The following is a 27,876-nucleotide window of genomic DNA, read 5'->3' on the forward strand; positions in this document are numbered from 1 at the left end:
CATTTTACTTTCTCCCACAGCAGTCATCAGTTTTCAATGCCAAAATTGTTATGGGTGTGTGTGTGTGTGTGTGTGTGTGTGTTAAAAGTAATCATAAAGCACCCACACACACCTGAGGGAAAGAAGGTGAAAGGAAAGAGAGGTGACTGGGAGATTAATGGCAGCTTGTCAAGCAGAGGAACAACTGACAGCTGGAGGACTCTGAGTCTTGACGCAATTCAGGTCTTTCTCTCTCTCTCACACACACACACATATATACGTATATACACACACACTAAGAAATACACGTTCACACGTATCCTAAGATGGTTTCCTCTGTGTGATACTCTTCTAGCCTAGAAAAAAATGCAGACTTTGTAAAGAAAAACTAATTCATTTTGAAGCAGTTTACTTTAGCCCTTCATGTCATCCAAAGCTGAGCGATGCCCATAATTCTATTACGGCTCAGACGTCTGCTGAGATTCTGCCTGTGACTCAACCGTCCGTGACCCTCCGGCCTCAGACTGCATCAGAAACTAATCCAGGTTTTTGTGTTTTGTCTAAACCGAAGCAGTGGACGACACTTAGAGCGCGGAGTAAATAATAAAAATCCCTTGAAGTTGCTTTGTTAAAGGGGAACTCAGCTGATCTTACACATCAAAGTGTAGGCAGCATGAGTGCATCTGTTGAGACGTGTGTGGGTCCAGAGGGAGCTGCAGCCCGTCTGTTAAACTGCCTCAAGTGATGTCACTTGAGTCAGCAGCATTTGAAAAATGAAACAAAATCTCAAGTTGCATTGTGGGTGATGTTGACGGCAGGTTTTGACGAGACAGAAAAATGCCCGGAATAATAAAAAGGAAAGATCACATCTCTGGTTGTGCTGCGTTGATTTTGATTTGATTTAACACCGCGACTCTGACGACGGGAGGCGGTCAGATTTGTTCCGTTTTCAGCTGTAGCGTATTACGTATCGTAAAAATCATATCGTACTTTGTCCAAAATGTGCAAAAGGAATGCATGAAGTAGCAGTGTTTTTGTTTCCCCAGGATTTCCCCACCAACCACTAAAAAAACTAATACCTGAATGTCTGTCTAAATGTTGCCCCCTCCCCACCCCCATGGCTCTTTCGTACCTCAGGGACACAGACTCCCAAGGCTCAGTCTTCTGTCAAGGGCCATATGGTACCATCAGAGTGTTTGTGTCCGAGTGTGTGTGTGTGTGTGTGTGTGTGTGTGCTGGAGAGGCTCAAGGTGTCAGAAGGGAGGGTGGTTTAAATTTAACCGCAACAGGGCTGATAGCTGCATGGCAGGTCGTGTCTCTCCCCCCTCTGCTCTCTCTCTCTCTCTCTCTCTCTCTCACACACACACACACACACACACAGAGTCTGTCTCCACAGTCCTCGGCCACAGACATCATCATCATCATCACACACACATACAGCAGCTCCCTCAGTCTGTCAGGACACGCTCCTCGTCCTCCTCTTCTGCTCTCCCACCTATCAGACCACCTGGATTGTACCGAGAGGCCAGCTGGGGACGCGACAGAGGAGACAAAAGGGACGCTCAGCGACGGGAAGGGGAGCAGAGCAAACATTCACGCTGAGGATAACTGAGCTTCGTCTGAGCCGGCAGGCTGAAGGCACAGCCAGTGGCACTGCAGAGGCACAACAGCACAGTGGGCTAAAGCTTCGCTGCAAGAGGTAAGACTGAGAACTTGGCTTCGACAGCCTGTGTGTGTCAAGCGGCATATGTGTGTGTGTGTGTGTGTATACATGCTCAAACCGTGACGGACACAGTGTTTCACGCTTTCATTTTGGAGGCGAATCTGTGCATGCAAAAGGTTGCATCTCTGTGTGTTACTCAGCAATCACATCACCTGTCTGGAAAAACACCAAACTGATACGAGCATTATATTCAGAACATTCCTTTAAAATAAATCACTGCTGTTTAGCCTGTCAGGCTGAATGTTTTAAACACTGCACATGCCATTAATTAATGCTGCATTACATGGAAAACTTTTCTGGATGTTATTCAGTTCGCCGTGCAGAAAAGCTTGGAGTATAGAAGCGCTGAAATGTCTAATCTGAGTGGATTTACAGAACAATCAGTGAACGGGATGTAATCTGCGCTGTGACAGCTTTTCTGCAAGGTTGTTGCTAATTAGACAGATTAGACGGAAGAAAGAGACTCCCGGAGGTTGTGGGGGTCACGGGGCATGTCTGCTGATCTTAAGTGAATGTAACTGGATTTAATTTTTAACTAAACCCTAACTGGGTTGAATGTATTTGGCCAGCACACAACTCAAAGTCATAACCGTGTTTTGCAGACTTACAGTAAATCAGCCGTGCTTTACAATCAAATCTGCTGACAAGGGTGAAACACGATGCTGGCCGGGCGGCGGTAACGCACCCCGCGGTCAATTCGGCCCACACCTCAAAGCTGCGGTGATAATTCATCTGCTCCTGTGCAGCGATACGGTCATGAGTGGATGCTGGTGTGGCACGACGGGTCGTATTGGTTGCGGCCGGGGAATTTCCAAAGGGCAGCGTGTCCATGAGAACTCGCAGCCGTGACATACAGGACCAAGCGCAGGGAGGACGGGTGAGGGAGGGAGGGAGGTCAAGTTACGAGGCCTGCGCTCGCGTCTCAGTTTGGAAACACTACAGGCGAGTGGGAGAGAGAGGGAGAAACAACAGCAAAATGTCAGGCCAGACAAGCGTTTTCACTTAATTGTGTCACTAAGACACAGACGTTAGTATTTTCCACTTCGGCTTTACAAAAAAATGCCAAAGCTATTATCACGTGCTCAGACGGGACGTCCAGCGCTGGCGTCCGTCGTTTGATGATGTGCTGGTATGTGGCGGTCAGCATGGTGAAAGAGACGTTGCCAAGAACAAGGATTAGTGTAGCTCTCAAGAGATCATCAACATTCATTAAGGTCTGTGGTCAGGATATGTGAAGATCTGTGGCTTTTATCATCACATAAGGGCTGATAGCATGATTTCTAACTCATTTTGCTGCCTTTCTCCGCATTACAAATCAAATCTAAAGTTTGGGCTGCTTGTTGGTGAAAATAAGAAATTGTTGTCAGCGATTTTGCCCATTTTTCCCGCCATTTATAATAAACATCACAAATCAACAGGTGCTGAAGAATTCCTCCCACAAACCTCCCTCCTGTGCGTAAATATTTGGGCTGACAGATGGACACCCCAGCACGCTCCAGATGCAGCTTTAAAAGGCTTTGGGGATTGTCATGTGACTAGAAGTGACAGGATAATCTGTTTAAGGACGTACGATAGCGGGACGGAGAGCCACAACCTTCTGGTGCTGCTAATCTGCCGTAAGTCACAGGAAGGCAGGAGGCCAACGGATTGATCAGCAAGTTTAGGGTGAATGGTGCTTGTGGGGTCACGAGAGCTGAAGATGAGTGTTTCACTGGGTGCATTCATGAATTCATGTACACGTCTAAGGTCATAATAACGACTGTAAGCACCACGTCTGAAAGCTTTAATTCTGGGGAGGAACCAAACTGAAATGGTTTAGTTGGTGCATCACTTTGGTCCAGACTGAATGGTGTCCATGGCCACCAGATGGACTGGATTTAACTCAGTGCATTGCTGTGCCTGCTTGCATGGCTGCACTTACCATCTTTGATCTTTAAACTCTGTCTCTTTGTCTGAACCTCAATTTATCTTTGGCACTTGTAACCTTTGATGCATGAAAGTGGTCTGTGATTGAGCTCAGTCAGATGACTCTTTATTTTGAACCATTTCCTACTTTCTAGAGATCTTTTTAGATGATGTGAGGGTTTGGTATTTTGGCACTGATTGGGTCTGGAGAGCGGGGTTCAGTCTATACAAGCTTCGTTCAATAAGATCAGATCGGGATGTATGGCAGGATTTGATCGCACATTTATAGCTTAAATTGGGTTTCCCATCAAGCTGTCCTATCAGGGATCGTACTTTAGTCTGAGGGGTCGTGGATGATGAATGGGATGCAAACTAAAACTCTTTGGCTGAACTGACAAACAGTACGCAGCGTCTGACGAGGCGTCACATCCCTGTTGCATTTTAGTTTAGTTTAAGCCTCAAAACGCAGCAAATGCTTATATCTTGATAACATTTTGCAACTTGCAGCAAACTCCGCTCCCTTGAGGGTGATTGACAGATTGGGGGTAGTGGGGCAGAGATCATTAAACAGGAGACGCATTAAGGCAAACCTCCTGGCACCTTGAGCCTCCACCAGCTGTAGGTCGGATTAGGATTCTTCAATGGGGAGAGTTTGGTGCTGTATGCCACACCAGGATAAGAGAGTGTGTGTGTGTGTGTGTGTGTGTGTGTGAACAACTCAAAGCAAATCTGTTCTCAATTAGCCCTTAGAAGCAGATCAAACATGCTTGCACTTTGGCTTTAAATTTGGCTTTAAATCATCCTCCTGGATTTTAGGTTTCAAGTTCTTCTTGTGAAAAATGTCTGAATTTTGATGAAAAAGTTGCACAAAATTTTCTGAAGACTTGAGTTTGGATTAACTGAGCTTTTCCCTCAGCTTACTGTTCTCATATTCCCATCGTATCTCGACAGAGCGTCCAGACACGCACAACAGTCACATGATACGTGTGGATTCACAGGTCGTAACCGTCGTCCTGTCTCGCCGATAAAAGGCCTGCCGAAGCGTCCTTGAGCACGACACTGAGGCTCTGCGCTGGTGGGTCGCCAAGAGACGACAGTGTTTCTCCACAGGGATCAATGAAGTGTCAGATTCCATTTTTGGATGATGATGTAATGAAACCTCAGGTTCAGGTTAATCAGAATTCCTGAGACGTCTCGCTCTGAGTCAGTGAGCTCGGCAGCTGAGGGAAGCTGTGAGCAGGGTTATAAATTGTATCGTATCTTAAATATTTTCTGCGTTCAGAGTAGACGTTCTCATTTCCATTCAGCTGCCACAGAATTATTTACAGCTGATTTTATTTTATGACATGAAAGACAGAAGGAGCTGAGGCAGAAAAAGACGGATGAAGAATTTCAAGGACATGTAGCAGGGACTGCAATCTGCCTGCTGAGTTCTGATTCAAAATCAAGCGGCGATCACTTAAAATTATCCACCATTCATGAATTTACAACAAATACTGCACACGATACAAGAAACCCTTTCATATTAAGACATAACAAGCAGCTGTTCTGAAAATCTCCGGCATTCACTGAGTACTGGACGCGCTGAGTGGCTGAAGCAGGGTCGACCAGTACATACACGGTGTTTGGCTGACTTGTTTCAGTCCTGGGGATCCTGTTTCTCTCACAGAATACCAACCCACTCAGAGCTCTGGGGGAAAGAGTACTATAAATATATATATATGTGTGTGTGTGTGTGTGTGTGTATCATGAGAGAAATGCCAATGTTGTCCAACATTAGTCTCTCTCTCTCTGTGTGTGTGTGTCACAGCCTGACCCACAGCCTTCTGCTGTCAAGTGAAGTCAGAATAAGTGGGCTGAGATCAGTTTGTACTGTGGGACGCACGCTGAAAGATCAGCTGGAAGATGCTTTCGCAGGACCAGCCCCCCCGTGAGAGCAAGTGAAGACAAGCAAAAGAGGCTCAGGGACTGAGGACTATAAAAAGAGAAGAGTCTGTAATAGGAAGAAGAGCTAGTCGCATGTGACTCAGACATTTAGTCACTTTATTTTGAAGTGTAGAAAGTGATACCACTTCCTGAATATATGCAAGAAGTTCTTAAATCTTTAAAATCAGCCGTCAAACCAAATACTCAGCCACAGCTCAAACCGCTCAGCCAGGATCTTATGCTAAAAACACACACCGTGGACAGTCGTTCCATTATGTTTATGTCGCATCTCGTCGCTGAGACCTTTCCACAGCCGAGCCTTTTCCCCAGTGCATCACCACCGAAACAGCTCCACTCCGGGTGCATAAATAATTCACGTACGTGTCTTTAAGCCTGTGCCGCGCTGAGCGGTTACAGTGTGATTTGCCGCAGCAGACGCAGTCGCTGCTCGTAGCTGTGCAAGTGTAACAGCGTGTAATGCTTGTAGCTGCACCAGTACACCGTGAAGCATCGGTGATGGACGGCTGCCCCCGCCGCATTAAAAACTATCAGCGGGGGATAATAGCCGGAGGACCCAATTTTATGTGTGAAAATGCAACACGGTGAAAGCCAAAAGGACAATAGCTGCAAAAACTCCAAGCTTCTTTTTGAACTGGCTTTGAAGTTGATATAATGTATGTCCGACAGACAGCCTCAGCCAACACTCATATTTCTGTAAATTCAGACAATCTGTTCTCCTGCAGTCAGTTCTTCATAGATGGTCTGAAATGAAGTTCACATTATGTCTGCTTTCACTTTTATGCCACAAAAAGAAAACCAAAAAAAAAAAAAGAAGAAGAAGAGAGACAGCAAGAGAATATCGGCAGCACAGCAAATAAAAAGGGTTTGTGCCTTGTCTCTCGAGGCTGATCTGCATCACAACTAGCAAGCAGGCGAGAACAGAAGAGAGAAATTTATATTAAAAATGCATCTCAGGGACAGAAGAAAAAAAAAGCTGGGGAAAGTTCTGCAACCAAGGAAGTCTGGACTGAAAATATCAATAAACTGAACTGTATCTCAAGACTGCAACGTGAACAATGTGTAAAAATTGTGTAAAAAAACATATGTGCTTATAGGACGTTAACAATCACACATCATTAACAGACCCTGTTCCTGTCTGAGCAGCATATTGATCAACTCACAGACTGAAGACGGAGCAGAAAATATCACTAACCCCGTCTACAAATACCTCTGATGATGAATACTTCATGCCGTATTTCTGTGCAGTACACCACACGTCTGTGAAGAGCAGACAAACTTAACACGTAAGTTACTGCAACAATAAAGAGATCACAGTCCAAGCTAATGAAAAAGATGCTGCTCTATTATGTAATGCATTCATGATATTGTTAATGATGCAGAACATTACAAAGACTAACACTCCTGGCTGTGACATACGCTGAAATTTTGGTGCACTAACCATAAAGAAGAAACTCTAATATTAAATGCCGGCTGCCTTTTCATTTCCTGATGCCCCTGATGCTGGTCGTCAGACTTGCCATCGCGTCATCACTTTAACTTTATTTAGCGTCTGTGTTCTATGTTAAATATACAACAAGGGAGCTGAACTCAGATTCCTCTGCGGGCTGCTTGACAGGGCCAGAGCTTTCCATGATGCCGCACAAAGTGTCAGGACCAAGAGCACAAAGAAGCCCACAGCCGCCGCTGGCTGCGCCGCTCGTCGCACAGCTGAGCGTGCGGAGGTCCTGTCAAATTAAAAATGCAAACTTCGAGGAAAGACGTGTGCTACTTATCTATTCTGTTTGAAAACATTTCAAACCCCCCGCCGCGTAAGAACACTCAGTCTTGGGTAAATAAGTTCACAGTTGGTGTGCTGGTCTCGGGTCAGAGGTCACAGCTTTGTAGTCTCTGCAGATCAGGAAGGTAAATCAAATGTTGCACTTCCCATGCAGTATAACATGTTAACTGGTGAGCTTTTTCCTCCATGGGTGTGGCTTAGCTTAGCTTGCTTTTTAGCCATATTTTATGTGAATGCAACCTTTCACTGAGCCCTGCATCACGCCAACCTCGACATGAACCGGCTCACATCTCGCTGCTATTTCTGCACCGCATCCCCACCAGGGACTCGGCTTTAGTTGTGAAATTCTTGGCATATGTAACATGATTGGATAAAACGACACAGGTGCCAGCCTGATGCTAAAAATGCACCGGAGAGAAAAAAAATAAAACACACCAAGGAGCCCTGCTGCTCCTCTTTGAGCTTAAGCCTCCATTGTTGCCCCTCTCTGTGTTTGCTGTCGCTATAGAAATGAACCCAGCTGAGATGAGCGGGCTTAGCGTGGCTCTGCCACTCTGCGTGGCTTTTGCATTCGCTAAATGACAGGGTCAATTATCAGGCTATTTTCTGATGACCCACTCACATTTTCCTTGCTCCCTCTTGCCTCTTGACGTGAGGCAAGCTGAGAGCAAACGGACGAGACGAAAAGGCAGGAGTGTTACAGTGGTGAGAAATGTCAGTGTCACACCCTGTAACAGTTAATTTACTCACTTTAGCCTGGACAACACCGGACACATTCGGGAAACGTCTTAAATGGGCCTGATTTGTACAGAGTGGGATTGTGTTTGGCAGGAGTGCTGCTGGGACGAGGCCCAGGGCTCGACAGCGCAGAGTGTCGGCGAGGGTGAAGGAGGGTGCATTACACCCATCTGCCAAGATGACTCATGGGCTGTGCAGGAGGGGGGCAAAGCCACAACACTGTGCTCCACAGTTAGGAGTCGGAGTTGCGAGGGGTGAACTGCGGCTTTGGGCAGCTCAGCCTCTCTGTAGCTGCTTCTACCTGAATCAGAGGGTCGCTGTGACATTAATGTACAAGATATTTGATGATGTCAATTAAAAAACAACAATAACAACAAAAAACATTCACTCTAACAGAGCAGACTTGAAGGAAATGCAGTCTTCTAACCTGATGTGTAATCTGCACTGATGAGTCATCATAAAAACTTGGTAGAAGACAATGCAAAAACAAACAACAAGAAACAACAAGACAACATGAGTCAGCTCACTGAGAAATGCTGTTTTGCAAGCATCATGGCCACTGAATATTAATGGAAGAACCAGACAACTGCAATCTTGTCCTCTGTTTTCTCACATTGGGTTTACCTTGGGACAAACTCTCTTATGGTACGAAGTCATGCACCAGATCAATACTTGGTTAACATTAGTGTTGTGGTTGGTCTTTTGGTCTTTGGTTTCGGTTGCATTGTAGTCATGTTTTCACAAGTGTTTTTTTTTGTCTCTGGATATATATTTAAAGGTCTGTAGTTCTTAAAGCAGACAGAATCAATATTATGATATTCATCAGACTCTTTTTAGCGCCTTTCAGCCCTTTGTGTGGCTTTTTACGATTTTCAAAGTCGCCTACAGACAAAGTTAGAAACTAGCAGGTGGACACAGTGACATACTGGCAGCTCAGTAGCCACATATATCAATCATTTAATGAAAGAGAGTAAATATTGGAGAAACGTTCTTATCCGATAACTGGAGATTATTGCATGTTCAAAGGCCCTGCGTGCCCACACAGACCTTCTGTAATAACGCTGAAAATGCTAATAAAGCCAGTAGACGCACTCACAGAGGCCTGAGGAAAAATAAATGATAACAAGGGTGTGTTTGCAGCATCAGTCTAAATCCATATTTGGACACGATTAATCTTACAGAGAGGTGGGTAATAAACTATCTCATCTCACACTGCTGTAATAAAAGTCGACAGCGTTTTTACAAGAACAGGTTCTGTAATGGACAGTGAATCTGCCAGAAAACGTGTCCTCCATCACCGGCTGCACTTTAATACCACGTCCTCGAATACCTTTCTGAACGCCAGTCAAGCTAACATACAGACAAATGGAGTTGACCGATATTAACAAGCGATCTGCTGGATTATCAAAAGCTGCCTCCTCCATTGTGAGCTGAGACGATGAAGCAGGAAGTTGGAGCTGTAATTATGAGAGCAGTGGGAGAAATGCAGACATTTGAGCTCCTAATGGCATTAAAATCACTGATCAGCTCAGGTAATACTGAAATGACCAAACCTGCTGTCGAGGATTTCGTGCAGTGTGCTGCCGGATAATGAGATCTTGATTTTTCATCAAAGTGAAGCTTCGGGACATTCTGAAAAGCACAAACAATAAATAAATGCCCATCACAGACGAATCACATCGTTTGTAAATCAGATGCTGTCCACCTGATCGATTAGCATTATCACAGAGAGCCCAACATTCAACAGCCTGCTGTCATAAAGTCAGTGCTCTAATTCCAGCTCAGACATCCGATCCGTAAGGGCCCAGGTGTGACTCATCGGACACCTTATTGAGGGGGTTGCCGGGCAACTGAGCTGAGGTCAGGCCCGCGGGGACAAAGAGGTGGAAGGGATTGAAGCTAAGCCTACATTTAGTTATCATTCTGAATATGTTTTGATAAGGAGGTTGCATCCACAGAGAGCTTCTCCCTGGATGAGCATGTAAATAATAAGAAAAAAAGTGCTGTTGAAGTATTTTCCCACAATGCAATGCACAAGAAATTGAAGGCTGCTCATTGTGAATCTAATTGTGCATGTTGGTGAAACATCTTCAAGAGCACGCACACAGAAATGAAAAATAGCTATTACTTTTCTGACGCCTCTTTCTGACCCTTTAAAGTCTTCAAAGTTGATGGAACTTGAATGTGCCGCATCGTTTCCTGTTAGTATAAAATGCTTCAGTATACTCAAAAAAATACTACACTATTAGGATTACAGTAGTAACTTAGTAGGCAGTGCAGAAGTGGGAAGCTCATGACGACTGTCAAAGGTGAACTAGGAAATGTAAAAAGTGTACGGTGGCCTGTAATGGACATGAAACACTCACTTTGCATTGACATTTACCAGAATAAAGTGAGTGCACATCCTCTTTTCTTCAAGTCTGACTGCACACACACACACACACACACACACACACACACACACACACACACACACACACACACACACTCTGTATTAAACTGTGTGTCTCTGCACTGCCACAGTCAATGATTCAGCTGTCTGTCCTGTAGGTCATGTAGGACAAAAATGTGCTTGTCACTGGAGGTGGTGAACACACTCGGCCGTCCTCGCTGACTCAGGCTTTCTCTGAACACTCAACGCGCTTGCTGCTGTTGAAGCGACAGCTTTGAATGTCCCCGTTTAACTTTATTTAAACGCTTCACTGCAGCATCTGAATTTCAAGCCTACTGTACTTTGTGGTTTAGGCTGGAAAGTACCTTTTAACATTCGATAACTGTTGGCCACAGGAGGAGAAGTGCAGCAGACCAGGGGTACAGTTCCTAAGCAGGACGCGGTCCAACACCACAATATGCAACGCCGCAGTTCTTGCTTTTACTGTGCAGAGGATTGGATGACCCCTAATTTTAGCCCAGCGTTCGTCGGCCACTGGACAGATTAGATTACAGGCCAGAAGGGGGGGACACAAAGCTTGTTACTTTGGGAGGTAATGAGGAATATCATAATATTGCTATTGTGCAGATACTGACAGTCCATACAAACAAATAGGAGGAAAAGTAATTCAAACAACCAGACGGTGAAGTGGGCCATCTTCCATCTGTTGTGTTATCAGAGCATATGTGTTGTTAAAATCATTTGTTGCTGGTTTAACCAATAATTTAGTTTATTGTTTATAACCAATAATTTAGTGCGTTAACATGCCAACATTTTCTAATTAGCACTAAACACAAAGTAGAGCCAGAGCTGACGGGGATCTCATTCGCTCTACTTACATCTGATCATAAACCAAAGTGGATACATTTATATTTTGAGCTAAAAACTGCTCTACAAATAAAAGCAAGGAGCTACTCATGTGAAAACCAACAAATGTCAGCCTGCTGAGGGCGCTAGTTACCAAACTAAACTGGTACCAATCAGAGGGAATCGCAAGCATGTGTAAAACATTTCATAGCAAGCCATCCAATAGCGTTTGGAAGGTTTCAGTCTGGACCCTCTGCTGACAGGGATGAAAAACATTAAACCACGAAAATGAATTATGTTACCTGCCTGCATATTCTGCTGTATATGAGTGACAGCATGAGGACCAGCTGATGGGTGCTGTGACCCTGTAATCCTCTACAGCCAATCCTCTGTCACTACACAGATGGAGGGACAGACCGCGAACGCACCGGCGAACGAATGAGTGCACGCTGACGATTTCATCTGAAAGGGAACACGACTGTCGCGGTCACATCACTGGTAAAGTCATTGCTGGTGACAGTCCCTTAGAGTCTGGCCAGAGGTTAGCTGAGCAGACAGGGAGGAAACACACAGATATCATTATTTCTATCCTGGGAGGTGAGACAGATGAGCGTTTACGTGACTTCTAGGATCAACTACCGCAAAGCGCCAGCTGCTGACGAGCTGAAGAACCTGTGACTCTGTAATCTGCTGTCACTCCTCAGTCAGGGGACCAGCATACAAAAGCTTGAGCCTACGTTACCTTGAAACGGTGGCATCGACTTTCCGCGACACCAGAGGGAAATTTTTAATTTCTACCAGGTCACAGTATCTGCTCCCTGGTATGCTCATTTGTAAAGACATAATTTAGTAGCTAATCTGACTGAAGGCCACTAATGCTTTGATCCATTTAACAAACAGTCAACTACACCGCTGCAGACTGGAAGTGCAGAAGACGTCTATGATTTAGAAAACGTCTCAGCTGTCTCTGACACTGACATTAAAACTGGACACACACGAGTCATAACTAAATCAATGTACAAGGGAGGCACTGTTGGTGAAACTGTGCAGCATCCTTCAGAGCCCACAGGGCCACTCCCCATAGCTAAAAAGGTGCTGCCCTCTGCTGGCTGAGCAGAGCTAAAGATCCCTCTAACACTTACAACAAAGGCAACGATATGAGCATGATCTGATATTAGGATGGACACGGCCATTCACATTTGCTCTTTGTGATGTGCGGCAGAATGCGGAGCCGAGAATACCGAACCTCAAACCACCTGGTATCAACAAGAGGTTAACTTAATAATCCTGCAGGAAAGCACCCACGTGATATCAGCCAATCTGTTCCTCATATTTCTGTATATATACATGTTTCCATATGACAGCTGTTTGCCGTTTCTGTCTGTCAGTGCAGATGTTTGTCCTTATGTGTATATGGCGCACAGAGGATCACAGTGTCAGGATGTCTGGATTTGGAGGCGATTCGTCTTCGTCCTTGGTGGGCCGTGTGGTGACAGGTCATTTCAGCTATTCGCACCTTCCTACCATCGGATCCGTCTGGAGCTGCTCTGTCATGCTGGGCACACAGGACCCCTTTTGAGGGGTTCAGAGTGGGAGCTTGAACAAAATTTTAAAATAGGGAAAGAGGTCTGGATGTTTTTTTGTTTTTTTTAAATGTTGCCTAATCAGAGGAAATTCAGAAAGACAGCAACAGGAATTAAAATGTGAAAGTGGTGTGAATATAAATCAGATCCACTTTGCGGCTTGCTCTAACAAATTCAGTTTTACAGGGAACACTTTTAGCAGCCCTGGCGTCAGTACAGGAGTGATGTGAATGGGATGCAAATCTGTTTGATGCGTTGTTTCATTTTATCTCTGGAGGTAATTGCAGAGCTTTTCTTGTATCCACTGTAGGAGTCCCAGCTTATTTTCTATTTCTCTAGTCTCCTATCTGCCTACCAGTCTACCAGTGTAGACAGGAAATGGAATATATGGAATTTGTAGTAAGACATAACAACATGGTCCTTCTGAAAATGTTTTAGTTAATTAGGGATGAGGGTGACTCATACGTTGGTGGCTACAGTTGGCAGTTTCCTGTCAGTTAAGGTAGCTGTCACGAACCAGGGAATGTTCTCATGAAATATCGTATTTAAACAGTAATTTTACACTCCAGGCAGACAGTATACACTCGTGGTATCATGAAATTAATTTGAAAAAGCCAACACGTTGCTAAATAACTGGTAACATTAACCTTCTGTGGCCAAATGGACACATGTTCACCAGCTAGGTGCTAACTGTGTTGCAGGGAACGTGTGTTGTGTTTATCAGGGCTGATAGACAGCTTGTTCCAAAATGGTAAAACTGCAGGTTGTACAAAAACCAAAAAAACAAAACAAAAGTGCTACAAATCTCTGCAGAGTAGCAGGAAACAGCAGAGTCAAACAATAATTATCTTTTATTACTTTCAGTCCATTTTCCCCTTGTTATCATATAAATATTGATTCATGCAGCTTTAACGTTTCCTGACTTTGCAAAGTCACGTCCTGTTCTGAGACCCACCAGCCAGCCTGCCCCTGCACTGAGTGACCCTTCACTCGTCGTGTTAAATTTATAATAATACTACCTGCCAACTCAAACCCCATCCGTCCTCAAGCTTCTCCTTCTCATAATCACCTGCTCCAAAACCGACAAGGTTACAGTCTGATGACACCGAGCGTGGGGCACCTGCCAGGGCACGAAAGTCGATACGGGATATCAAGTCGGGCGCGTTCACAGCGTGAACGGAGACCGACATGGGAGTCCAGCAGGGCTATACATAGAGTGTAAAGAGCAGCAGTAAGAGAACGAGGTTCACTTCATGTGCGTCACGTCCTGCTGTGCAGATATCGACACAGAAGCAGAATTAAAAAGCCATTCGTTCTGGTCCTGTTCTGGTGGGGAGGTCGCTGAACTTGTGCACTGCTGTCTGTTTTTGTTTTTACCAGCTTGGCCTTGTTAAATGTGAAGGTCTTGGCATGAGGTGAAGCACTAACATGCAGCAAAGACCAGCACGATTACAGACAAACAACGAGGCAGTGTGAGAGTGTGTGTGTGTGTGTGTGTGTGTGTACATGCACACATTCAGTACACAGAGTAAGACTAAGTGCATGCATGCTTGACGACATTTCATGGTTTAACATCAGACTTGGCTCCCCTCCCAGACTGAAAACGCCTTCAAATGTGGACCTTACAGAGGCAGCGTGAGTCCCCCGTCCACGTTCTGTCTTTCCTCCTGTTGTCCCACATGACTGATCACCTCCACTGTCCGGACAGTCGGCAGCTTTGTGTCATGTTACCTGAGGCTGAGAGATCATGAACAGATTCCTTCATTCGTTTTGGCTCAGAGTTTCTGTTTTAATTCACGCAGCTCAAAAAAACAAACTTGTCAAACAGGACTTGATCACGGCTGCAGTTTCAATCACTTAACCTGCTAGTTTGTCTCTCGTTTTTTCAGAAAACACTCTCAGATAGGAGATATTTTCAAATTGCTTGTTTTCTTTGGTCAACAGTTCAAAAACCAGTTTTAAGTGTTTAAATCCAAAAAATAACAAATTCTTAATTTTTCTTTCTTTTGTATTTCTGCTTGATTAGCTGTCGTTTGATTTTCTCAGTCCATTAATTAACTTATCAAAGATTCTGACCTTATTAACAAATGAGAGGGAGTTGGTGTAAGATTATTTTTCTGTTACTTTTATATATTTCTGTTGTTACCTTTACTGACTTAACAGAGTTTAGAAAGTTAAACTTTAATAGCAGCATGGCGCCCCCTGGTGGAGAACACAAGCTCTCCTGCTGCTCACAGTGTGGCAGTATATTTCCACTACTCCTACCAGAGCTGTTGGCCAAGTGAGAACTACAGTAAATAAACAGATGTTCTCCTGGACATCCACAGTACAGTATCTAAGGACAACTGCTCCCGTGGAGAGGTAATATTTATCATTACTACTCCATTTCCAGCTGGAAGTTTATTCCACACAATCACATATGGAGATGCACGGTGGAGCGACACCGTCACTGAATATGATCCTTGTGTCTCGGAGACATGCTTGCAAGGGGAAAATGTGCTAAGCTGACACCGTTACAGTTTCTGGCCTGTCCAAAGATTTCCAGGGATTGCATCATCTGGCAGAGAGGAGGCCTTGATGCAAAAAATGTGTGCCAGTGTTCCTCTTGGCTCGACGGGCACTTCTAACAGCTATAAGCCCTGTAGCAGCAGGCTGCTGTCGTGTACCACCTAAACAACAGCATGCGTCTCAGCTGAACATCTCCGTTCGTCCTCGTCCTCGGGACGTTTTGGAGGCCTGAGGTGTGGACGACTTCAGCGCAGAAGAATTTCCAAAGCGCTTCTCTTGTTGCTTGACACTACAACAGCGCTAATGCTTGCAGGAAACATCTCCGACGGTTTTATGGCACCTCATCCAACCCCGAGGCCTGAATGCAGATCGTTACCTGTTGCTGCGGCAACGCCCGCACTGTTTGTAAACATCTCACTCTTTTTTTTTAATTCTTTGGCTTGCTGATGGAAACCCCTCCAGCACAGCACGCTACTCTCTTGACATTCACTCTTTGGGGGATGCTAGCATAACTGATGCATTTAACACAGTTTAATAACACTTCAACTGGAGCAACACAAGTAGCACACCAGAACTTGATTTGTATATTTATATTTTACAGCGGAGAAACTGTTCTCAAGAAGCCCCACACCCTCTTCTTAACATATTTATAACCACTTAATGGTCTTACTGACACATTCACATGCAGTGAGTCTGTCTGTGTATCATTAGGACATCAAGGTGTTGCTATATTTATGATTAATCTGTTGGATCAACAGATCCTGAAAGCTACAAAGAGATTACTGTCTTAACTCTCAGCTGCACGATAAAGGCAAGAAAATGCATTATATGAAGTCTCTTGAAGTCTTATTTTCTTATCAAGCTGATTTCAAGATGTTTTCACTCCGCCCTGCCAAATAAATTTGATCCCTCCACGGAGCCAAAAAGGAAAAGTGGTGACTTTTGGATCTCAGGGCTTTCTGACCTCCTCTGGCTCTGTAACTTTGTAGTTTAATCATCGCTGACATTTAATTTCACTTTGCTTTCTTTCTGTCTTTCTGTTGCCCTTTTCAGTGTGTGGCCGTGCACACATGCAACACACATCGATATGACTGTGAATAACTAAGTGCATGGATGACATTATTCACCAGGAATGTGTCAAGAAAAATGGACAAATAGCTGATTTCATGAATAACTAATGCAGCATGTACTGCAAAGGAAAGAACAAACATAAAACAGACTGTACGGTAGCTAACAGTGCATGCAAAGTGAACCGTACTGCCAGAGAAACGACAACTACAAAAGAGTAAAATATGGTCAAACACCAAAAAAAAGGGATATTTGATTACACAGTCCAGCACACGGATGTGACCTCGCATTCATCACACCTGACCAGAACTTTTCACAGAGTGAAAAATGAGCAACATCTGATCTGTTTTCACATGGATCAGACTTCGCCACAGTCCCAGAAGTTCACCTCCTACTGCACACAGTTACTTCTAATGCTGCCACATGACTCTTACAGTCCCGCTTTGAGTCAACACATGCTGCGATGAAAACGAGCACCTTAAAACTAATTTGCCACACCTTCCTCTCCACGAAAACCAGCTTCCTCTCCACATGATCATGTTCTCGTGGGCTACAAGTATTCGTTTTTTTGCCAAGAATTTGGTGAGGAGGATGATACTGCGTTCATGTCTGTACACGAGATACGAATCTACAGCCATCACCTGGTTAGCCGTTAGCTTAGCACAACAACTGGACACACGCTTAAACAACTAGCCTGGTTCTGCCCAAACTGGGACAAAACCCACCTATCCTGTAATTATTTTAGGGCAACGTGTCAAAAACACGGTATAACCTGGAAAAAGCACAAGTGAGCTCTTCAAAGTTTCTGCTTCAGCTGAATGAACATCTTTGTAGTCAAAATGTGAACTTTTCAGGAACCAAGAAAAAAAAAAAGGCCTGTTTTTAGTCAGTTTAAATCTTACAGAAGTCCCCTAATGCAAGCGGTGATTTAGTGTACACTTAGTGTGCAGTAAGCTGTATGAGCAGATCCTCCAAAGGATATACTGCTGCTCCTCCATCTTTCCCTCCTCTCTCTTCCCTTTCTCTGCTTTCTTTTGATCTGCGTTCCTTTTCCCCTCAATCATATTGACAGCAGCGTGATGTCAGGCTGCAGGAATTTACTCTGTAATTTGTGTGTGGGTGTGTGCACGCATGCATATGTTCTGCTCGCATGCCAACTGTCCACACGGGCTGCTGTTTGCATGTGGATGTGTGTTTCCATGCACACTATGTGTATGTGGGAGAGGTATATATTTTGTTTTTGTAGCACACCTGCTCCATCACCTTTCACCTTCTTGACTTTAACGGCCCTCCCTCTGCTTCACTTCTAGCTCTCATGAAATGTGAAGTCATCAGTAAAAAAGCTATTTTTCTTTTTTTTTTTTTGCTTTCAGAGACAGTAAAGTGCTCATTTTAAAGATCCTGGTGTCCAGGTGAGAGTACACTTAAAGGTGCAATGACAAAGTTTGGGTTACGACTGGGAAAGACTTGACTGTGAGTGTGTGCGGTGCTGTTGTGGTTTAAGTTGTGAGTCCCAGCAGTCACAGAAAAGATCCAAAATCATAAAGCCTCCAAATATTAAGCTTAATCACTTTCTGAAGTGTTCAGATTTGTGATAAAATTACTTGAAGGCCATTATGGACACACTTTATGAGGTTTTATGAGTTCGTGATTGGCTGGCTGGCTTGCGGAGTTCATTGCATAAAAACTCTTTGAATGAATGAGCTTTTTAGCCTGGTAGCCAGTCAGAAGAAACCTTGGTGGTCCCGGCTAGACAAGCCCAAACTGCCAACTGTTTCCAGTAACAGCTTTGCTTTTGGCTTCGGACATTGTCCTCACTGCTTAATGAGAGCACAAGGTAATGGAAGGGCCTCAGGGAAGCAGGGGGGAAAAAAGGGAAAGAAAACTTATGAATGAATAAGAAATTTGTTTTTGTTAATGTTGCTAATTCTGCAGTGTGGATCTTGGGATGTCAGTCTGTAGGCCCACCACTTTGGTACAGGCTGAATATATTTCAACATCTCTTGGACGGATTTCCATGTTATTTTGCATAGACTTTTAAAGTGCCCGGAGGATGACTCCAAACGACTTTGGTGATGCCCCGACTTTTCACGGGGCGCCTTCATCGGGTCGAACTGAGCCTAAAACTGAGGACATTTCAGTATCAAATGTTAGCATAATAAACTAAACTGACAGGTGAAATTTACACCTGAGCACATTTACTCAAGCAAAGTTACTCCACTTTTACTCCTTCTTAATCTTTCATTTAGTTTCCTTTCAGAATGAGATCAATAACACAATATTAAAGTGATGTGTGTATGTCTATCTATCTATACATATACATATACATATCTATAGATATTATTCAGAAATGGGCTTTACTGTTGAGTGAGTACTTTCATACTTTACTTTTTCTACATTTAATTATACTGCATTTTCACTTGATTACTTGAGTAGTACTTTAGCCTACTTGTAACTGAGTATCTGTAGTATTTTTACCTTTCACTTTAAATTATCTCAAATGTTTACAACAATTTTTAGAGTGAGGAAGGAAGTGGTGACTTACGTAACATGAATAAAAGTTTATGCAAAGCCGATAAAACATGACCTCATGAGACAGATTTTTGGCTTTTTTTTTTTTCTTTTTACCAATGAAGACAGCAACTTCCGTGATGCCATCTTGTTTTGCTTTTACTGACGGCCCCTTCGCAGCAGAAACTACATATCCATACACAGGGAGCATTTAAGTAAAATATCTGAGTCCATCACTGTCAGCACGCTCAGCTCAAAGCAAAGTGCAGCATCGCAGAGCTGCTCGCATGGCTGTAGTCTTTTGAATAAACAAGTGTCACTTTGCCTGTGTGAGCGTGTGTGTGCGTGTGTGTGTGTGTGTGTGTGTGTGTGTGTGTGTGTGTGTGTGTGCGTGTGTACACTTGCTACACTCCCTGAACTTCTAGAAAAGCTACTGTGTGCACACGTTATACAACCGTATGTAAACACAAGCATACCTGAAATGAAAAGTCATAGAGACTATTAAAACAAGTAAGCAGATTCATTAATCCTCCCTCTGTGTATCATCGTGCTCGTTCTTGAACGATTCTTTTCAATGTGTCCCCTTTACGGTCAAAACAGAGCTACGCAGCCAAGTCCCTTGCATAAGATCTGAGCACCTGTTAATCATAACATCACCTTCTGGCACTGATCCCCGCTCACAAAATGAAAAATGACTGGAGTTCATTCAAGTCGCCCTGACAGAAAACGCCTGACTCTGGCTGGATGGGATTAGCGAGAGGACAAAGCACGGTTAAGTCATCTCTGGGCAGTTTCACACATGTCACACACCCGTTCGCTCATGCTGCTATTGTCAGTGAGTACTTCATCAGATGGAAATCGTGATGTATTGTTATTACGCTAGACGCACAGGTATAAACATGATAAGTGTAGGCTGACACTTGCGTAATATTGTGACTTCATGAGAAGTATCAATGTGCCGCAGATTTCAGTTTTCATCAAATATTCTTACACACACTAATCACAGAGAATCAGAGAAATTACTGACGCCGGTCATCATCAAGTGAACCGTGAATCTTTCTTACCGGCTCTGCGTAAAATCCCCGATCAGACACTGACAGGGTTATTCGAGGCCTCGGATGCCACAGATGGTCCCTAATTAACTTTGTGTTCTGGCAGTTTTGTGTTCACATCTTCTCCAAGATGACAACACGGACAACACAACGCAGTCATGGGGAAAGTATGTGCGCACACGCTGCGTACACAAGCAGCTATGAAGAGCCAGCGTTCTGTGCTCCGCCGGCAAAGGAAGGCCGAAATGAAACTTTGGAAAGAGCATCTTTTTTGTATGCTGTGCTTTCACTTGGTGCTGCTGCCTTCCAAAGTCTATTTACACCCTGTGTTTATTTAGACTGGGACTGTAATGCTGTAAAACTGATAGAGGGTGATGACAGTGACGCTTAATGCTTAATGATGAAGAAGGATGGAGTTGAGTCCTCCGTTTATTGTAGGCCATCAAGTGAAATGTTCTTAATCAAATTTATTTTTCTTTTTTTGGTTGTGTTTCAGATTTATGTATCCGATCGCTTTCAGATCCTTCACACACTTCAGGCTTGTGGTTGAGATTTTCAAAGGACAAATCCTTTAAGAGTGGAATTATTTGGATAATAAAAAATGGATGTTTTGAGCAGAGTAAATACAGTTCAACATTTATGTTTCGCACCAGTCCATGAACACAAAGCAGCACAGTTTTGGCCAGCTCACCATCCCATCCATGTTTCCAATTCTGACCACTTTGGTCCAAGTTTCCAATAACCAATAACACAGTTCACAAAAATCGGGGACATAACTCAGCAGAGATACAACGCCGATCTCAATTTATTCGATTCCCACCGCAACAGCAATAAGGGACTGATCTGGGGATAGCTCGGATCCAACACAAAGCTATTTTCCCGTCCTCTCTGTGAACCTTTTTATGAACTATGTGATATATTTCTGATCCATCTTGGAGATTTTGCAGATACGTGATACTTGCACATGTAGGAATCCCAGCGGGGCTGCGTTACATGTCTGTGACCCTTGGATCTGTTGCACAATCTCAACCCAAATCCGCATCCTGCAGCTTTTTCTTTTCTGCACATGTGAGCAAGTGTGAGCATCTGTGTGCTTGTTGCATCATGGCTTCGTAAAATTTTAACAGGCTGCAGTTGTGCAGGAGCGGCTGATAGCCGAGTTAATTGTGTATCTAGTGCAGTAACTCATGTGGACGGTTACATCCTGTTCTAATGACGCTCAGGGTTAAATTACAAACAAACTGTTCTGCATCCTCCATATGTTGTACAAGAAAGATATGAAAGCACAGTACCTAAATCTACACAGATGCACACACACTTTGAACAGCTATGTCTATTGCCTGTAGCCCAGATCTGTGAGTAAGTCGATGTGGAGTCTGTCTTAGACTGCAGGGAATTACCTCAGCTCTGAATCATGTGGCGCCTTGCCTGGAGTGCGCACAATGCAGTCACCCAGCCATCTTTCTTACTCATAAACTGTCAGAGGGCCTCACACAGAGGCTGGACACACACTGCAGGAGTCCTGAACACATCGTTTCTGAGCTCCAATTAGGACGGTCGCAGGAAAACTCTGCTGGACCGGCGAGATGTTCGGTTTTGTCTTGGCAGCCGGACGAGGCTGAAAAGTGTTATTTCATCAATTTTGTTTTCTATGTTTTATTGGATATAAAATAAAGAGAAACAATTGAAAACAGCGTGAACACAGACACATGTTTTTAAGTGACTGAGAATGTGAGCTGCAGTGATGAAGACCGGCAGTGGAGGTAGTGATTAAAATCGACTTAATTAACTTACATTTTTGTACGTCATCTTTTTAAGGTGCTTTTAATTAAGCGGATATAAATGGTGTAAGAAACATTTGAATCTTTTGCTCGAGCAAAAACAGCAATAACACAGTCATGAGTCTTGTATCCCTGAATTCTACTAAAGTAAAACTACAGAAGTAGTATTATTTGCAAAAATGTACGCATAATAAATGTGTAAGAGTACCACGTAGATGATAAGGTTGTTGGAGAATTTAAAGTGTAATCAGAATCTAAATAAAAAGCAGATGTGTCAGTTCTATTCTTATTAAAGTAAATCTGTTTGACTCAATTATCATCTGAACTCATTTATCACCTGATTTTACTTCACTTTTATCTAATCCCCTTTTTGTGGTCTGAATGGACGCAGCATGAAAGCCTGAGTGCGGACAAAAGATTACGTCATGACATGTCTAAGCCAGCAGGAAGCCTCAGATGTTGAGAAACTCTTAGTAGTACACTTGAAATTGACATTGTTTTGTGTTACATTACAGAGCATTGTTGTGAAATATCATCCTTAGCAGGAACAGCAACATTTGAGCGCAGTTAGTTGGAAACCTTTGGACTGGAGCTGAGCCGGACAGATGATGATTTAATGCCTTCAGGCAGATTATTCTCACATCAAACCCTCAGAAATGAGTCTCAGCATGTTTTCGTTTCAGTTCTAGTTTCTTCTTTTGGATATATTTACTTTAGCTGAGCATAATACTGAAAAAGTAATAAATTACTTGGCAAAGAAGCTAACAGTTCTTTTGCCTGCAAGTCTACAGCTTACAATATTCATCTATTTATCATAGTTTGATTTATCATAGTCACTGAGTCACTGAATGGCCCATTCATAAACCAGATGTCGCACTGTGCACTCCAAACAGACCCTGGTTGGTAGCCACGATGCTTTTTTTATTCATAGCTCACTAAGTCATCTGCTCAGATGTTACCCTTTTTTCCGATCGCTCTGTGGGTCCAAACACATCAGACCACCTATCATCATCTGTAAAACAGACAAAGTAGGTACACAAGAAGACCACAGCACTCCAGTGTCTCGATCCTCTGGCAGACTGACTTTGGCCACCTTTTTTCTAGACTAGAATTTCACATCATGGGAAAATTCATCATCCGTGAATGTCGGCTGGCAGCTTGGGGTAATTTGTTGCGACAGGACTCAAGGTCCAGCGTCCAAAAAAGTTCTGCCGCAGTTGGAGAATTTGTGGCATAATCATGCCTTGTGGCCGGTGGTGTGACGTGGTGATGATGACTCCATTCCGCTGAGTAACTAATAATAACATGTCAGGCAATGACGACCTGCTGTTGAGCCGCACAGATGACAAATGTGGAACTGGATGTAGTACGTAGGTTTAGTTTACGGTCTGCTTAGAATGTGATGACAGAACAGGTTATATCAGTACAGTGTGACAAGATCCCACTGCACAGTCTGACATGCGATAAACAGAAATTATGTTTAGACGGTCTCCAAGAACGATGAAAAGTCATCTGTGTGAAAAGTGTGGTGTCATTTTTCTTATTTCCTGTGACGTGTATCATTTGTTTGAGGACAGGTTGGGATATCTAAGCTCACCCATGCCTCAATGCTCTATCCACAAAATGCAAATTAACACATTTCATCAATCTTAAAGCCCTAGAGTGCAACAAACACTACAGATCGATTATACGTGACAGTGTAATCGCAGCTGAGAGTTATTTTAAGACCCTTCAAGGTCAAGATCATGCATGTATGTGCATATCTGCGTGCAAAATGTATATAACCCCCCCCTGATCTCAACAGGTAAAGAACATGCGATCCCGGAGCAACAGTATGGAGGACGTGAACAAAGCCAAGCAGGGGCAGCACCAGGCAGACACACGCAAGCGATCCGCAGAGCGAGGGGAGCCCTCGGGAAGGGCTGAGCGCCGCGGTCGACTTCGGGAGCCGCCGGACGACACCGGCACCATTCAGAGGAATCACAAGATGGCCAAGAACACCACCTGCACAGGTGGGAACGGCAGCGGGGGCGGCAGCTCCAGCGGCACTGCAAAGACGGGTCGGAGGGAGAAGGGCAGGGACCTTTCCAGAGACGACCTCGTCTTTCTACTGAGCTTGCTCGAGGGGGAGCTGCAGGTAATGAAAACTGTAGAGAGCAAACTTGGATTTAGCTGGAAACGATTAGCCATCAGACTCAGCCTGCAGACTCAGCACTGGCACCAGTTGGACATACAGTCAGACAGAGTGGGTGAGTGGGTGGTGGACAGTCAAGATGGACTAAAAGCCTGTGTTAATGGACAGCCAGCAGCTGAGGCTACTTCCTGTCATTCCAGTGTTGGGTCCAGGAAGCCTCTGGCACAGTTGTTGAATGATAGGAGCAAGACAAAGTTTGTCCAGATGCTGAGGTTAAAGAAGTTAGACAAAGTAAACCAAAGTAAGCAGATTAAAACATCTATTCCACAGTGCTTGAAATTTTGCAATCATAATACAACCACCTGGACATGTCAACCATTTATTTGATCCTTTCAGATATCACACTGACTTTTCTGAGAGCTTGACTGACTACTTTTCATTGTTGTTCTCATGTGGTAGCTGTCGAAACACGTCCTGGTGTACAAATACCACCAGTCCTCAACGGTGAAAAGGAAGAGAACTGGAAAAGATCTAACCAAATCCACCTTCCTCCCTCACTACAGGCCAGAGATGAGGTGATCACAGTGCTGAAGGCAGAGAAACTCGACTTGGCCCTGCTGGAGGCCAAATATGGCTTTGTCACACCACAGAAAGTCCTACAGGCCCTGCAGAGAGACGCCATCCAGGGCAAGGCCGACGTCTTCCAGGAGGACATCTATGAGAAGCCCATGGAAGAGGTAACAAAGGCTCTTAAACATAATGAAAGAAAATGCCTTCACTGACTGACTCAAACAGTAGTCCAGATGTGACAGATGTGTTCTATGTGCTTGCCCCACAGTTGGACAAGTTAGTGGAGAAGCAGAGAGAGACACACAGGCGGATGCTGGAGCAGCTGTTAATGGTGGAGCAGTCGCACAAACAGACCCTGTACAAGCTGGAGGACGAGAAGAGGAACCACGGGGAGTTCATGAAGAAGAGCGACGAGTTCACCAACCTGCTGGAGCAGGAGCGCGAGAGGTCAGTGTACGAATCAAAGCTGCCAGCCTTCCCACAAACAACACCATCACAGCCTTTGCTTCAGCCCTGCAGGGTCTAAACGCACTCATGTCAGGCGTCCTTTCAGAGATTTGTTTGATGCCCTTCAGCAACATTAAAGCAAAATGCTTGTGTCAGAATCCTGTTGCTGAGGCTTGTTGATTCCTTCCTCATATGTTGAAATTCGACAGCTTTGCTAATGGTGACTTAACTAGTATTTATTTTAGTTTGTTTTTATGATAACAACTAAGTTTTTAAGTCCTATGAGGCCTTTGATTAAAAATCAGCAGGAACACAAACTTACATGAAGGAAACAGCATCCAACATGTCGCACAAGACACACAGCTCACCTGTTTGTGCCACTACTGTTTTTGTCAGGGAAATTTGAACGGACCGACTGTAAACGCTGAATCTAAAAACAATGAATTAGCAGTGAAAACGTTTTGAGATGTTAAGGAGAAAAAGGGAACATCTGTGGAAGCCACATTTTTGTTGCTGTGTCCATTTTTTAATATGAGGTGAAAGATTTTCAGTGTTTGATTTTGAAGTAAAGTCGTTTTTTTTTGCAATCCAATGAAGTACATTCCCAATTACAATAATTGCCATGTAATTTGTATTCAGCAAGCGACCCTGCACATCAGTTCAGCCACTAAGTGCAGTATCAAACTGAAGCCAAAATTACGCCGGGTGCAGTTTTCTCATGTTGCAAATATCTGTCATCTCTAATAGCCTCACAGTGTCTCCACCAGTCAGTGTCAGCAGAGGACTTTAAGGGCCTCTCGAGTCGTTTCAGCAGCAGAAGCAGGGTGAACAACTTTTTGTCTTTTCTCACGACCTCGTGAAGGATAAGGACCACAGCCGCTAATTTATCTTGAGTTGAGTGCCTTGCTCAAAAGCAGTTTGTTAACTAGAAAAGGGGTTGTTCAACTCTTCCATCCAAATTCAGCCACTCAGCAATGCCAAAGTATAAATATCTTAATAATCCCATGTGACGTCAGCATTAAATCAAAGCGTCTGGTGAAAAACCAGACTTAAGAATTCCATTATTGTTTTTCCCATGACCTGTAGTAGGTCCTTTACTTTTTATTATCACCTTTTATATAGTTTTTACAGGAGATGATTCAGTGGTCGAGAGACTGTCGACAGGTAATTTAGTTTTGAGCTTATATACACAAATAAGCTTTACATTTACAGCTCTGCTTTATGGCAGCACTGCGGGTATTTGTGAAGCACAGTAAAAAACCATATCCCTGGATAACTTTCCTCCAGCTAAAGTCTGGTTTCAGTGCCAGTGAAGCTCAGAGGCAGATCAGAATGAGGGACACTTAAAGATCAGATTGTTTATGTTGTGGTTTCATAATGTGCTGTGATGTGGTAATTCTCTGAACTGACCAAGACCAGAGCACAATATTTTAAGTGCTTGCATTTGGAGTTTTGCTCGCACTCTTTTCAATCCTCTGTCCTGTAAACCGACTGAAGACCGCAAATAGACTTTTAGTCCAGACTGAAATATTTCAGGAATTGCTTGGATGGATTGCCATGAAATTCTGCAGAGACATTCGCGGTCCCCAGAGGATGGAGCCTCACAATTTTGGGGATCCCCAGACTTAGTGCCACTAGTGGGTCAAAGTTTTGACTTTTCCTGTGAAAGATGAATTGGAACAAAACATCTCTGGGATTGTCTGGATCACAGAGGATCACATTTGAGGTTTTGAGTGAGATTTCTACACACCTATTGGATGGACTGCCATGAATTTTGCTTCAGACATTCGTGGAGCCGAGAGGATGAATCAAAATCTCATATCTGCAACACTAATGACCTTCCCATCAGCCTCGGCTGCGTGTTAAGAGTTAAATGGCAAGCACTGGCGCTAACACACTAAACTTAGATGGTAAACATGGCGGACATTAAACCTGCTGAACTTCAGCCTGGTAGCGTTGCTGTTGTGAGTATGTCAGAACGCTGATGACGCAATTTAAGTCAAAGCGCCAGCACTGAAATAACAGGAATCATGGTGACACTTTGCTTCGCTATCAAGTGCTGTGAAATATAGCCCTGATAACAGACTAAAACATGCTGTGGCTCTGAGCTGTAATTTCATCAGTGTGATGATAGGAGGCATTGTACTGTACTTGTGCAATGCTGCTTACGCTGGATTACAAGATGCTACAACTGTTTCAGATTACTGCACAGACGTCTGAACGCCTCCACCAAATTGTGATCCATAAAATACTGTAATGTGGGACAAGTCTGGGATGAATTATTTGCAATCACTGCTTAACAGTGCCAGGTAAGAGAGAGATGGCTGGAGGCCCAAGGCGGAAACACATCTGATTTCTTCTGTAAACGTCCCATAGAGATCAGGCACTGGGCAGCGCTCTGCTTACTGCTTCCTTAGAAATATCGCATATCATACACAAACAGAAACACAGAGTGTGTGCACTAACCCCAAAACTCACCTACAAAGACAATTAGACACACACATGCGCCCGAAGCATTTAAATTCACAAAGGAAACACAGCTGGATGTCGGCCCGTGACCTATTTGGGACAATCACATCATTGCACTTTAGCCGAAGCAGAAATGTTTGAGTTGGACCGATGGACGGTGTGACGACGGTCTGCGCTTTGTCACTGGGCATGTCAGGAAAGACAAGGCTGCCATGAAAAATAGGCCCCCGTCCCGGGTCGAGCTAATTACCGCGTGAGAAAAGGCGAGAGATTTATAGGACTGAGAGGAGAACAAAAAAGAAAAACTAACCTAACGGCTCTGAGAAACATAAATCACACTGCGTGTTCAACGAGATGCCAGATTACCATGGAAATAGTTAATGAGGCTGGATTTTTTTGGCCTGGGATTTACCAGTAGATTTCAGCATCAGTGCATGTACAAAGAG

General features: G+C 44.0%; 1 protein-coding gene and 1 long non-coding RNA gene across 2 annotated transcripts in view; one reads left to right on the top strand and one right to left on the bottom strand.

Moving 5' to 3' along the window:
• Positions 1 to 1,420: 1,420 nt before the first annotated feature.
• filip1l (filamin A interacting protein 1-like) overlaps positions 1,421 to 27,876 on the top strand; it is a 62,472-nt gene continuing 36,016 nt past the window's right edge. The window contains exons 1-4 of the mRNA XM_046382908.1: positions 1,421 to 1,678; positions 23,615 to 23,947; positions 24,508 to 24,681; positions 24,783 to 24,961. Coding sequence (XP_046238864.1) covers positions 23,624 to 23,947; positions 24,508 to 24,681; positions 24,783 to 24,961 — 677 coding nt within the window. The 5' untranslated portion in view covers positions 1,421 to 1,678; positions 23,615 to 23,623. The remainder of the gene's footprint in view (positions 1,679 to 23,614; positions 23,948 to 24,507; positions 24,682 to 24,782; positions 24,962 to 27,876) is intronic.
• LOC124055796 lies at positions 8,763 to 9,545 on the bottom strand. The gene is made up of 2 exons (XR_006842800.1): positions 8,960 to 9,545; positions 8,763 to 8,909 (listed from the first exon to the last, which is right to left on the bottom strand). It is a non-coding gene; the product is annotated as an uncharacterized LOC124055796 (long non-coding RNA).

Source organism: Scatophagus argus, chromosome 24 (assembly GCF_020382885.2).
Source record: "Scatophagus argus isolate fScaArg1 chromosome 24, fScaArg1.pri, whole genome shotgun sequence".
Taxonomy (NCBI): domain Eukaryota; kingdom Metazoa; phylum Chordata; class Actinopteri; family Scatophagidae; genus Scatophagus; species Scatophagus argus.